The sequence below is a fragment of the Colobus angolensis genome, unplaced genomic scaffold (genome assembly GCF_000951035.1).
Source record: "Colobus angolensis palliatus isolate OR3802 unplaced genomic scaffold, Cang.pa_1.0 Scaffold33, whole genome shotgun sequence".
Taxonomy (NCBI): Eukaryota; Metazoa; Chordata; class Mammalia; order Primates; family Cercopithecidae; genus Colobus; species Colobus angolensis.
Genome location: NW_012116599.1, coordinates 12,583,190 through 12,596,818, shown reverse-complemented (window position 1 = coordinate 12,596,818; position 13,629 = coordinate 12,583,190). Strand labels below are relative to the sequence as shown.

General features: G+C 41.6%; 1 protein-coding gene across 1 annotated transcript in view; it reads right to left on the bottom strand.

The window, feature by feature from the left end:
* The window catches only part of GIGYF2 (GRB10 interacting GYF protein 2), a 129,033-nt gene that overhangs the window by 4,594 nt on the left and 110,810 nt on the right, over positions 1 to 13,629 (bottom strand). Inside the window, exons 22-26 of the mRNA XM_011952019.1 lie at positions 10,843 to 11,052; positions 10,528 to 10,733; positions 8,876 to 9,030; positions 7,177 to 7,415; positions 4,342 to 4,489 (exon numbers count right to left, since the gene is read on the bottom strand). Of these exons, the coding sequence (XP_011807409.1) occupies positions 4,342 to 4,489; positions 7,177 to 7,415; positions 8,876 to 9,030; positions 10,528 to 10,733; positions 10,843 to 11,052 (958 nt within the window). The remainder of the gene's footprint in view (positions 1 to 4,341; positions 4,490 to 7,176; positions 7,416 to 8,875; positions 9,031 to 10,527; positions 10,734 to 10,842; positions 11,053 to 13,629) is intronic.

Genomic DNA, 13,629 nt, shown 5'->3' with positions numbered 1-13,629 from the left:
TTTTTGTAATTTTTGTAGAGACAGGGTTTTGGCATGTAGCCCAGGCTGGTCCCCAACTCCTGGATTCAAGCAATCTGCCCAAGTTGGCCTCGCAAAGTGCTGGGATTACAGGCGTGAGCCACCGTGCCTGGCCCTAATATTTATGTTTTTAAAGTAACAGTTAATTAGGCAAGTATAAGAACCTAAAGGCCAAATAGTCTGTGAAATAAAATATTACTCTATTCTGAGGCAGGTTTTTCATTGACTTCATGTATATCTTAAGAACAGATAAAATGTGATAAAAGGCAATAATGAACTACATGCAAAAGAAGTGGAAGTGTATTTAAAAGCTAAATTAATTTTACTCATGCAAAGACGGGAAGGGAAAAATCTGTGGCCAAAAAAAGTTGATTAATATGTTAATTATCAGCCTAGGCTTTTAGCAAACAGACATATTCTCATTCAACTGTCATTTCAAAAACTGGCAAGGTATGCATTCATCCTTTGGCTGAATGCCATTCTTTATCAAATTCAGCCATTTGATGTAAGGGAAAGTTCTGGGTACCATGAAACCCAAGGCAACACAAACAAGGATTCAATCCACTATGCCTGGCTCTAAAGATGATATTCTGTGAGGTTCAGAGCATAGTCTCACTCACATGAGTTCTTTAAGATTTGTGAGGTTGTTCTTATAAGGAAAGTCTGGGGGAAACTGTGTTGTGTGTTTATCACATCCGAGTGCAGGCTGCTGATTCACAATGACCACCAGAAGAGCTCTAAAAAGAGGAAGCCGGTCAGGCGTGGTGGCTCACCCTTGTAATCCTAGCACTTTGGGAGGCCAAGGTGGGCAGATCATGAGATCAGGAGATCAAGACCATCCTAGTCAACATGGTGAAACCCTGTCTCTACCAAAATACAAAAATTAGCTGGCGTGGTGGCAGGCACCTGTAGTCCCAGCTACTTGGGAGGCTGAGGCAGGGGAAATCACTTGAACCCCAGAGGGGGAGTTTGCCGTGAGCCAAGATTGCGCCACTGCACTCCAGCCTGGCGACAGAGACTCCTGTCTCCAAAAAAAGGAAAAAAAAGAGGAAGACTATTGGAGATAGGAGATATTGGAGAATATTGGTAATTAAAATGAGGCTGTGGCCCCCCTCAGCTGGTTTGTTTTAGAAGCAAAATTCTCTTTCCATCAGTGACTGCTTTTTCAATGAAGACTTCCCATTTTCCCATTTTATTCATGGGGAATGTGTAGCTAATGGATAGTTAATTTTTTCTCAGTATACAAATTATATGAAATATGTAAATTAAAAAATAATAAATGAAAATGAAATGAGTAAGTACACGACAAAAATGAGCAATTATGAGAGGAATTTCCAGAGTGAGGTTTAGGCGAGCAGTAATTTTCATAACCTCAGTGAGTATCCTCAATACTTTGTTCAACATTTGTTTTTCTTCCCCTTCAAGGTATATGGACTCCTTAAACTCTACTCCTAGGATGACCTATCTCCCACACCCTTATAGTGAGGTTTTTAAAGTCCCTTCCTTTCTTAGATCTATAAATAGAAGATGAGATCCAAGATGAGACCGTTTAAGTCCAAACGGTCTGACCTCATTTTCAGAGCAACCTTTTCCCTAACAGCTCATCCTCAAGTCTGAAAGATTCTTAGTTAGAATATAAGGAATGTTTTAAAATCTATTCACCTATTTCCATACAAATTGGAAAAGAGACCTTAAGTTTAAGTCCAAACGGTCTGACCTCATTTTCAGAGCAAACTTTTCCCTAACAGCTCATCCTCAAGTCCGAAAGATTCTTAGTTAGAATTTAAGGAATGTTTTAAAATCTATTCACCTATTTCCATACAAATTGGAAAAAATTTCAGGCTGCTCTATCCATCCTTAACATCAACTTTTGAGACAAGCAGAGGAAAACAGAATCACACCATATCTACAAGCTCCCAAACCCAGCTTTCAGGCATCAATTCTTTATTACTATTATTTTAAAATATTTTAAATATTATTTTTTTTAATTGTTATTTTTTTTTGAGATGGAGTCACACTCTGTTGCACAGGCTGGTGTAGTGGCATGATCTCAGCTCACTGCAACCTCCACCTCCCAGGCTCAAGTGATTCTCCTGCCTCAGCCTCCCGAGTAGCTGGGATTATAGGTGCCCACTACCATGCCCAGCTAATTTTGTATTTTTACTAGAGACAGGGTTTCCCCATGTTGGCCAGGCTGGTCTCCAACTCCTGACCTCAAGTGATCCACCTGCCTCAGCCTCCCAAAGATCTGGGATTATAGGCGTTGCGTTACCGCATCTGGCTTTAGGCACCAATTCTAAAGGACAGTCCTGAAAGTTAGGTTTTACTGTCATGTTGTTTTCACCAGGGCCGCAAGGCTCTGAGGGAAAGAGAGAATCCTACCAAGGGCACCATAAGGTTACTGCCTGCCTCTCACTGTGCGGGGTCTCAGGCTCTTCATGATTGTCCCACAGGGACTTCAAACTCAACCCAGTCAACACTCAATTCCCCTCAGCCTGTTCCATGTTCCACTGTTTATCATTTCACAGCAAATGGCAACACCATCCATCCATCCTGCTCCCCAAGCCTGAGACCTTTCCACTCTTCTTGTCCAGTTAATTCTATCCCCTACATTTCTGAAATCCATCTAACTCCTTTTCATCCCCACTACCAAAACCCTATTCCAAGTCACTGGTATCTTTTACCTAGTCTAGCAGCCTCTTCACTGTTCTGCCCTCCTGACAGGACAACAACCGGAACTTCCATCTTTGTGAATATATTCTATTGCACTCTGGGAGGCCAAGGCAGGCAGATCACCTGAAGTCAGCAGTTTAAGACCAGCCTGGCCAAAATAACAAAACCCCGTCTCTACTAAAAATACAAAAATTAGTCGGGTGTGGCGGCATGTGCCTGTAGTCTCAGCTACTCAGGAGGCTGAGGCAGGAGAATCGCTTGAACCCAGGAGGCGGAGGTTGCAGTGAGCTGAGATCACACCACTACACTCCAGCCTGAGCAACAGTGAGACTCCATCTCAAAGAAGAAGAAAAAAAAAGTTAGTTTCACTGTTGCAAAACACATGGGCAGCCTATACTGTTTGTTATTCCTGAAGCAGTAATCCCCATCCTTTCTGCCATTCTTTCAAAGCCCAAATTCAGATGTCACCTTTTCCGAGAAGCTAGAGTGCAGTGGCATGATCACAGTTCACTGCAGCCTTTAACTCCTGGTCAAGGAATCACCCTGCCTCATTCTCCCAAGTAGCTAGGACTATAGGTGTGCACCACAATGCCTATTTCTTTTTTTTTTTTTGAGACGGAGTCTCACTCTGCCACCCAGGCTGGAGTGCAGTGGCCGGATCTCAGCTCACTGCAAGCTCCGCCTCCTGGGTTTACGCCATTCTCCTGCCTCAGCCTCCCAAGTAGCTGGGACTACAGGCGCTCGCCACGTCGCCCGGCTAGTTTTTTGTATTTTTTAGTAGAGACGGGGTTTCACCGGGTTAGCCAGGATGGTCTCGATCTCCTGACCTTGTGATCCGCCCGTCTCGGCCTCCCAAAGTGCTGGGATTACAGGCTTGAGCCACCGCACCCAGCCCACAATGCCTATTTTTAAAATTTTTTGTAGGGATATGGTCTCATTATGTTATCCCAGCTGGTCTCAAACTCCTGGCCTCGAGTGACCCACCCATCTCAGCTTCCCAAAGTGAGCCACTGTGCCCAAGCCTGCCCTGCATGGTCCATAAAGACAGACAAAAATAGCCGTGGGTAACACAGAAGGGTGGAAAGAAAACAGGCCTGCCCTGAAAGCCCAGCCTCCCATAGCAGAAAGCTATGTAACACTGGGAAATGTTCTGAATCTCTGCGCCTTGGTCTGCTCATTACTGGTGAAACTGGGATGTCACCTCATAATGCAAAGTAATTCTGAGAATTATATGATATATAGAGTGATTACAAACACATACTGGTTCTCTTCTTGCAACACCTGATCGGACTAATGGTCTGCTTTCAATACAAATAAGCATTTAAGTTTTTAACATACTTTTAGTACCGTCCACTATTAGCATCGTTTTCCAACTAAATTACTAAAGATCCTCCAGGGAAATTCATATTAAATATGAAACAATACTTTAAAGCACCATACAATATAAGTTGTTATTACATGAGGCACAGCTCCTGCACTAAACGCCCAGTAAATACTGGCTACTTATTTTGAACCAGTTAAAACATTAATTATTGATAAAAAGAAGTATTTCCCTTCTTGAAAAACAATGTTCCATGGAGACTCACACAGGATAACTGGTATCACCTGCACTCCTCCAACACTCAGCTAAGACTTTAGGACTGTGCTCACCTAATAAACTGGGATCTGCTCGGACCATCTTCTGCTTTTTCTTCTTCTTGCCACTCTGCACAGCCTCAAAATTGGATTGTTGGTTGTTGCTTTGATTGGTCTGAAATACTGAATGGAGTGTACTGTGGTTCATCCCCCACACAGAGTCCTGTGAAATAAGCAACATGACTGAGATTATGCAGCGGATTCAGACTTGGCTCACCTTAGGAAAATGTTTGGCTTGTCCTCACCTAATCAAGTATGAGCTTAAACGCAGAAAAACAAAAAGCTTATCATCACATGTTCTAATAATAAAACCAAGAGCAAGCCACTGAGCCACCATTCTCCTCTATTTAGACTGAGACATCCCACTCAGGGCTCAGTGCCTCCACAAAGCCTGTCCTGGCTAACTCTGGGTTTCTACCCTGCTGTGACGGCAGAACTTCTCTGGGATATACAGAGTCTGTACCAAACACTAGGAAATGAATACTGCAAATAATCATGAGCAGACCACTGCACCCTAGCAATATACACCTCTCACCTAACTAAGAGCAGAAAACCTCTTTGTTCCCTGGGCCCCAGGACAGAGAGGACAGGGGTGGCATATTACCAAAGTTAAAGTCGTGTACCTTATTCCTATCAGCAATCCCAGAAAGGATCTGACCCCAAAATACTGTTTGTATACTTTCTACCAACTGGTTACACTGTGAAATTGCCTACTAGCCCTTCATGCCTCTTATTAGCCAATGAGCCAGTTGAAGGCACAGGTGGTAGTAGTGGGGGAGAAGTGGAAAAAGCTCTGTGGAAGGACAAATCTGGTGTGAGCATGTGTGTATGCGTGCGCCCATGGGTGCACGTGCTTGCTGGGCTTCCACCTTCCTGTTTTAGCCCACAGTGGAGCCATTTCACAAATGCAAACAGTCTTCTATATTGCTATATGATGCCTTCTCCTTAAAATATTTTTCCTAGGGCTGGGCGTGGTAGCTTATGCCTGTAATCCCAGCACTTTGGGAGGCTGAGGCGGGCGGATCATGAGGTCGGGAATTCAAGACCAGCCTGGCCAACATAGTTAAACCCCATCTCTACTAAAAATACAAAAAATTAGCCACGCATGGTGGTGTGTGCCTGTAGTCCCAGCTACTCGGGAGGCTGAGGAAGGAGAATCACTTGAACCCGGGAGTTGGAGGTTGCAGTGAGCCGAGATCATGCCACTACACTCCAGCCTGGGCAACAGAGTGACACTTCGTCTAAAAAAAATAAATAAATACTATTTTTTCCTAATGTTTCAGTGTTTACATCTTTCACTTTCCTTCAATTTATGCCTGTTAGCCCATTACCCAGTTGGATGTTAAATGCTTTGTACTTCTCTGTCTCTTCCACATCCTCATTGGAAGTGACCCATAATGAATACTGATTCTCTCTAGAATAACAGTTACAGGAGGAAAGGATATGAATATCTTTATGCCCTTCCATGAGCCTTGCCAACTTGTCTTTCAGAAAACTTGTACAACTGATTCTCACAGATTCTGTATTTGTGAATTCACCTACTTGTTAAAATGTATTTGTAACCCCAAAATGAATACTTGTAGTGCTTTTATGGTCATTCTAGAAATACACATACTCAGCCAAAAACATGAGATGCTAAAGGCATATATTCCCAGTCAAGGTAGAACAAGGAAACAATGCCTTCTTATTACAGTTCTCAATACTGCCAACAAGTGCTCTTTTTGTGGTCTAAAGTGCCATGTTTTCCAAATTTTTGTGTTTTTTATTAATGATTTCACTTTTTTTTTTTTTTTTGAGGCAGAGTCTCACTCTGTCACCCAGGCTGGAGTGCTGTGGTGAGATCTTGGCTCACTGCAACCTCTGACTCCCAGATTCAAGCAATTCTCCTGCCTCAGCCTCCTGAGTAGCTGGGACCATAAGAGCACATGACCATGCCCGACTAATTTTTGTATTTTTCGTAGAGATGGTATTTCACCATGTTGGCCAAGCTGGTCTTGAACTCCTGACCTCGTGATCCACCCACCTCGGCCTCCCAAACTGCTGGGATTATAGGCATGAGCCACTGGATTTCACTGTTTAAAGTGGCCCTCAACTATAGTGCTGAAGAACTGGTTGGTGTTCCTAAGTACAGGAAGGCTGTGAGGTGCCTTAGGAAGAAAATATGTGTGCTGGATAAGCTTCATTTGGGCATGAATAGTAGTGCTATTGGTGGTGAGTTCAATATTAATGAATCAACATATATGAAATGAGGTGTCTTTAAAAAGACACACACATAAAATAAGATTATGTACTGATCAGGTGAGGAAAATGTTGTGACTAGAGGTTTATGGGAACCTAACTCCATCCCCTAGGAGCAATGGTTCAGTATTTGCTCAAATTCAGTGCTCATGGGGACTTTACAGAATATAACTACTGTGAATAATGAGAATCATTGCTGTATCTTTTACATCCCCAACAACATGAAGTACCTGGCATGCTGCAGTGTTGTCAGTACTGAGTACAGTGCATCCTGAACACTGGAGAATTCAACATTTTAAGTTTTAACTTTTCAAAACCAGATCTATGGGTTTGACCCGTTGAAACGTGCAATCTAACTATGACACAAATACGAACCAAGAAAAATGCAACTGGTAAACCTAGTGTAAAATGAATGGTTGTAACTTGCTATTTGGGAGATACACAAAGGTATCTGGACAAGTAATTTGAAAATATGAAGTCTACACATTTTTAAAAGCATGGTTACTGGATATACAAAAATGGTACCTTTGTATTAATTTTCATTTATTGGGTTACTCAACATCTAAAGGTATTAATCCTCAGAGGTACTGCATACACTACACTACTTTATACCTGCTGCTGCGGCTGCTGTTGCGGCTGCTGCTGAGGCTGCTGTGATGGCTGTTGCTGTTGCTGCTGCTGCTGCTGCTGCTGCTGCTGCCGCTGCTGGTTGGCTTTCTGTTTGGCACGGCGCTCAAGGAACTGCTTGGCAAACTCCTTGGCCTCAGAAGTATCTCCCAAATAGGCCCTGATATAATCATGGACCTCATAAGGAGATTCTACTTCTTTCAGGAAAGAAACAAATGTGGGAACTGCAAAATGGGAGGGGAGAAGACAAGGGTAACAATGAAATAATGAAAGAGAACATACAAAAATCAGTTTCCATTTTTAATGTATCTTTATACCAAATCAAACATTAACGACAGAAACTTAAGTATGCAGCAATTGTGTTTAAATATTCTTTAATCTACCCTATATAAATGAAAAAAACACTATAATCACAACACCCATATCACATGTTTAATTTCACTGAATGTTACATTGACTGAAACAGTTACTTGACTAAGGCTGAAGTAATTTGGGGATTCATTCTTTCCTTAAAAATCCCCAAATTCAATAAATATTTATTAACTCCTATGATGTGTGCCAGGCACTACAACGTATACTAAAGAAAACAGCTATATACTCCTGGAACTTTCAATCCACTGAGATTTTTTTAGAGAGAAATCAAATGGAAAATGTAAGCAGTGTGTGTTACAGGAGAAAAGCATGAGTATCAGAGTTAGACAAACATGGGTTTAAAACCTGACTCCGAAATTTGCTGGCTGTGTGACCTTGATGAGTTATTTAACCATTCTGAGCCTCTGTTTCCTAATTTATAAAATGGGGATAATATCACCTATCTTGTAAAGGTATCTTCAAAAATCACTGCTAATCAAATAACTGGGATACTACATGTTAACTCCAAGAGCGTGCCTAGCACATGGTAGGTGCTTAATGCATGGCAGCCATTACTGTTATTTAAAATTGTTTTCTCTGTAGACTTTTAAATCATTAGATATTGTTACACTGCTGCAAAGGAACCCTTTAATTCCTTTACTGCTGTTTTTCACAGTTTCTTGGTTTTAGACAGGGTATCAGAGGTGGACTAATTAATTCAGCCTGTTAGTTATGGGAATCCTGACATGACCAGTCTCTCTTCAAACATTCAGGGATGGGAGACAGTTCTGTTTATAAACAGCTAACCATCAGCAAGTTTTTTTCTGAACTGTGCCAAAGCCTTTTCACTTCTGCACATTGGTCTTAGTTTTACCTCACACAAAATAAGTACACTTGCTTTATCACAATTCCCACTCCCTCCCCCAAAGGTAGAAAGGGAATGATGTCACATTACCTCAGTCATCACTTGTCCAGGTTGACCTTTGTCTCCAGCATGACAGTTACTTTTTTTTTTAACCTGACATAGCTGGCAATGTTCCCCATAAAATGAACAGTATGGAACTAAGACCTCCTCTGTCCTGTGTATCATTAAGGCAGTCTACGATGGCATTTAATTTTTGACAACCACCAATAACCTATTACTAAAAGTTTAGTATTACTAGACTTTTCTTACAAGTAATACTATTAAAGAGTCAAGTTCCCACGGCAGGTGCAGGAGTTGACCTCCTTAGATTTCATCTTTTGACTTCTGGACCACTGCTCAAATTTGCCAGCCTCTCTGTGGGTCCTGCTCTGTCATTCCACATGCCGGGTTTCCCTTCCCAATTCTTACCATCCAAGTTATTTGCCGTATTAAGGGCATGAAGCATCTGTTCACACCACTGGGTAAATCCATCTTGGGCTTTATTTACTCCCTGAAAGAGCTTCAGCAACTTTTCTTCTTCTTCTACTTTCTTATTCTGCCGGTTAGACACACCTACAGATTTACTAAAGCAAAACAATAGGGCGATATTATATTCCCAGAAACTGTTACTATATGATTATAGCACAACACCATAAATAATGTCTTGGCAACACTGGATGGATGTCCAGTAATCCAATGCTTGGCTCCAAAAAAGAAAAAAATTCAAATATTTGGATTGGATAAACCCTTAAAACCTAGTTTCAGTTAATATATCTTAATTTGTGGATAAAGGGCGTCTATTTAGAAAAAATGATGAAATTCTTCCTATGTGTCCTTAGGTAAGTTGTTTAATTTTACTAAGCCTCAGTCTCCTCATCTGTAAAATGGTACTAACACTTTTTTGGGTTATCATAAGTAATAAAGATATTGTATGAAAAAGCCTATAGCACAGTGCCTGGCAAAGATGCTCAGTAAACTAACAAAAATTTATTGTCCTATATTCATACTATGTTAGGCCCTAAATCAAGAAGAAACAATCTGACAACACTACCATTTATTAAGTAGTTACTATGTGCCAGGCACTAACTACTTATCATGTATTCATTTAATCTTTGCAATTACATGCATAAAGTTGTTATTATTATCTTCATTTTACCGATGAGGGAACTGAGGCCCAAAGACGTTCCCTCTTGCCCAAGGTCACGCAGCTAATAAGTGGTAGTGCTGGGATTTGAGTTCATGTATTTAACACTAAAACCCATGCTCATTCAACAACACTGTATACTGAGGAAAGAAAGATAAAGATGAAAATGTAACTAACTTATAAAAATAAATAGGTTTAAGGTCATTACAGAGGTATTTTATAATACTCATATTAATAGTATGAATCACTTAAAATTACAAATTTAGGAAAAATGCTAAGGTATCTAAAGAAGAGCTTAAAGAAATGTTCAACAACACAACAACAGCCGGGCGCGGTGGCTCAAGCCTGTAATCCCAGCACTTTGGGAGGCCGAGATGGGCGGATCACAAGGTCAGGAGATCGAGACCATCCTGGCTAACACAGTGAAACCCCGTCTCTACTAAAATACAAAAAACTAGCCAGGCGAGATGGCAGGCGCCTGTAGTCCCAGCTACTCAGGAGGCTGAGGCAGGAGAATGGCGTGAACCCGGGAGACGGAGCTTGCAGTGAGCTGAGATCCGGCCACTGCACTCCAGCCTGGGCGACAGAGCGAGACTCCGTCTCAAAAAAAAAAAAACAAAACAAAAAAAACAAAAAAACAAACAAACAAAAAAACACAACAACAACATTATACTATTTCTAATATTTATTAAGTGGTTACCACGTGCTGGGCGATAGAATAAGTGCTCAGCAGAAGGAGCCCCAAGAAATAATACGAATGTGTTTCTATGGTGAAGAAAGCAATCACCATAATTACGACTGCATGTGCTTGAACACAAATGAAAACGGTAAGTAAAAACTAAATAACTACCTTTTCCTGCCCACCCAACATCAAACTTCCTCCATCCTCACCTCCCAACCAACCAAGGTGTATAGGTGTGGTCATTTTGAGCCCTACCTGAGACTGGCGTTGTTTTTATTTTTATTTGTTGAATTCCTAGGTCCCACCTCTTTAACTGCATCATCCCAGAATCCCATGTTGGAGTTTTTAGTGTCAGCATTACTCCAAATACTACTGACTAGGTCAGATGCCCACTGGTTAGGAGGACCAGTATTTATAGAGCCCCAAACAGAATTCCCAATGCTGGTGTGCAGGTTGGAATGCTGTTAAAGAAAAAGAGAAAAATGATTATCATTAATCATGTTAAAAAGATAAGAAGACAGAAAAGATAATACTAGTCCATAAAACGACAGCTTAGGAAAATGCACACACCGTATTGTTACGAGCTCTGTTTGGTTGCTGGTGCTGCTGCTGCTGCTGCTGCTGCTTTTGCATTTGCCTGGCCTCTTCCTGCTGGATCTCCAGAAGAGATTTCGTGGTACCTGAAGGTTTGCTGACATTCCCCCAACCTGAGAGTTTCTGCTGTTGCTGCTGCTGCTGCTGCTGGAGAGCTTTCATCAACTCCCTCTGCTGGCGCCTTTGCTGTTGCATAAAAATAGAACGTAGCTGAGGATTCTTGTTTTTAGATAATAGTTATAAATATCCAGTACACTAAATGGAATGCAAACACATAGTAGCTACATAAAATTAACTTGATGGGATTAAATTCTGCTGTTGCAAATAAAAATGTAAATCGCTAACAGTATTAAAAAGGAGAACAAAAACATCAAATGCAAAATTACTTCCTTTTTTGTTGTTGTTGAGACGGTGTCTCACTCTTTCGCCCAGGCTGAAATGCAGTGGCACACTCTCAGCCCACTGCAACCTCTGCCTCACAGGTTCAAGCCACGATGCCCGGTTAATTTTTTGTATTTTTAGTAGAGATGAGATTTCACCATATTGGCCAGGCTGGTCTCGAACTCCTGGCCTCAAGTGATCCACCCACCTCAGCTTCCCAAAGTGGTGGGATTACAGGCGTGAGCCACCATGCCTGGCCTCAGAATTACCTTTTTATTTACTTATTTATTTATTTTGGAGAGAGGGTCTCACTCTGTCACCCAGGCTGGAGTGCAATGGCACGACCTCAGCTCACTGCAACCTCCACCTCCCAGGTTCAAGTGATTCTCCTGCCTCGGCCTCCTGAGTAGCTGGGATTATAGGCGCCTGCCACCATGCCTGGCTAATTTTTGTATTTTTAGTAGAGACAGGGTTTCACCATGTTGGTTAGGTTGGTCTCGAACTCCTGACCTCATAATCCACCCACCTCGGCCTCCCAAAGTGCTGGGATTACAGGCGTGAGCCACTGCACCCGGCCAGAATTACTTCTTAAAAATTAAGTAGGCCTTTGGTTAAGCATAGAAATAAAACACATTTACTTCCTAAAACCCCCACCAAAATGACAGATTATTTATACACACACACACACACACACACACACACACACACACACACACAGCATAAACCCATAAGGACAAAGAAAACAGAATAGATTTTTTAAAATCTGAAAAGCAGATAAATAATGAGAACCAATGTAACAGACCCAATAAATTGAAATCTAAGTAAAGGAGCTCAGAAACAGGCAGATTCATAAAGAAGGCTCAGAAACTGGACGTGATGAATCTCTCAAACAGAGGAAGACTGGCTGAAAGGCTGTAAAAAGAAGCAGTAAGACTCCAAATTGCCTCCTGCACTCTATGCAGTTATGCAATTCACTCTCCCTCAACACAGCAGAAAATAGAACATTCCCTGTCTGAAGAAGCCAAACCAGACTGGTACATTATCCTGTGGGGAAGCCAACCAGCTTGACAAGAAAACACACCTATAGGTAGGTACCAGCAAATTGGAGTGGGGGTGGGGGGTGGACATCCCCAACAGAAAAACCCAGCCAGAAACGATTACAGGAAAGTCTATCAAGGTGCTGCACGTACCAGAACCTCTAATCAGCTTTTGAGTGCCTTATTTGTAAATAGGAACAAACAGCCCAAAATTACCTAACATTTGACATAAACTTCTAACATAAAAGCCAAAGAAAAAAACAAACAAAAATAATTCAGCAGAAATAGAAATAAGAGAACGGGAAAATAGGAGTTGGCTTTTAAAGAAGCTATCAGTAAGTAATATCCTTAGAGAGGTAAGATGGTGCATTCAATGAAACAAGAATAAAAGGCTATAAAAATACTTAAAAGAACAAAATAAGGACTCACAGACGTTTGATATAAGATAGCACATATTAAAAGCTCAACTTGGCCAGATGTGGTAGCTCATGCCTGTAATACCCAACATTTAGGGGAGCCTAGGCAGGAAAATCATTTGAGCTCAGGAGTTCAAGGATACAGTGAGTTACCATCACACCACTGCACTCCAGCCTGGGTGACAGAGCAAGACCCTGTCTCTAAGAGGAGAAGCCCAACAGAAGGACTGGAGGTAACACTGAGAAAATGCCCCATAGAAAAGATAAAAAGGGCAGGGCGCAGTGGCTCATGCCTATAATCCCAACACTTTGGGAGGCCAAGGTGGGAAGATCGCTTGAGCTCAGGAGTTTGAGGGCAGCCTGGGTAATGTAGTGACACCTGTCTCAAAAAAAAAAAAAAAAAATTTAAATTAGCCAGGCATGGTGGCACACGCCTGTAGTCCTAGCTACATTCCAGCCCAGGAGACAGAGCAAGATCTTATCAAAAAAGATAAAAGCACAGAGATGGAAAATGGGAGAAAAAACATGAGAAAGTAAAAATCAGTCCTGGGAGAAACATGTAAATAACAGGAACTCAAGAAAAATAAAACAGCAGCTATGTAGCAAGCTGAGAGTGTCCAGATCAGAACAGGTTAGAGGCCCCCAGAAAGGATGCCTCCAGGGATGACAACGAAATAAAATTATCTTAGGTTTTTCTATGTAAGAAATATGTATTAAGAGGTACCCTTATGAAGGATATGGGAAGACTTAAAAGTTCCAAGAAAATTAACTGAAAATACAAATGAAGGCTGGGCACGGTGGCTCACGTCTGTTATCCCAACACTTTGGGAGGCTAAGGCGGGTGGATCACTTGAGGTCAGGAGTTTGAAACCAGCCTGGCCAACATGGTGAAACACCATCTCTACTAAAGATATTAAAAAAAAAAAAAA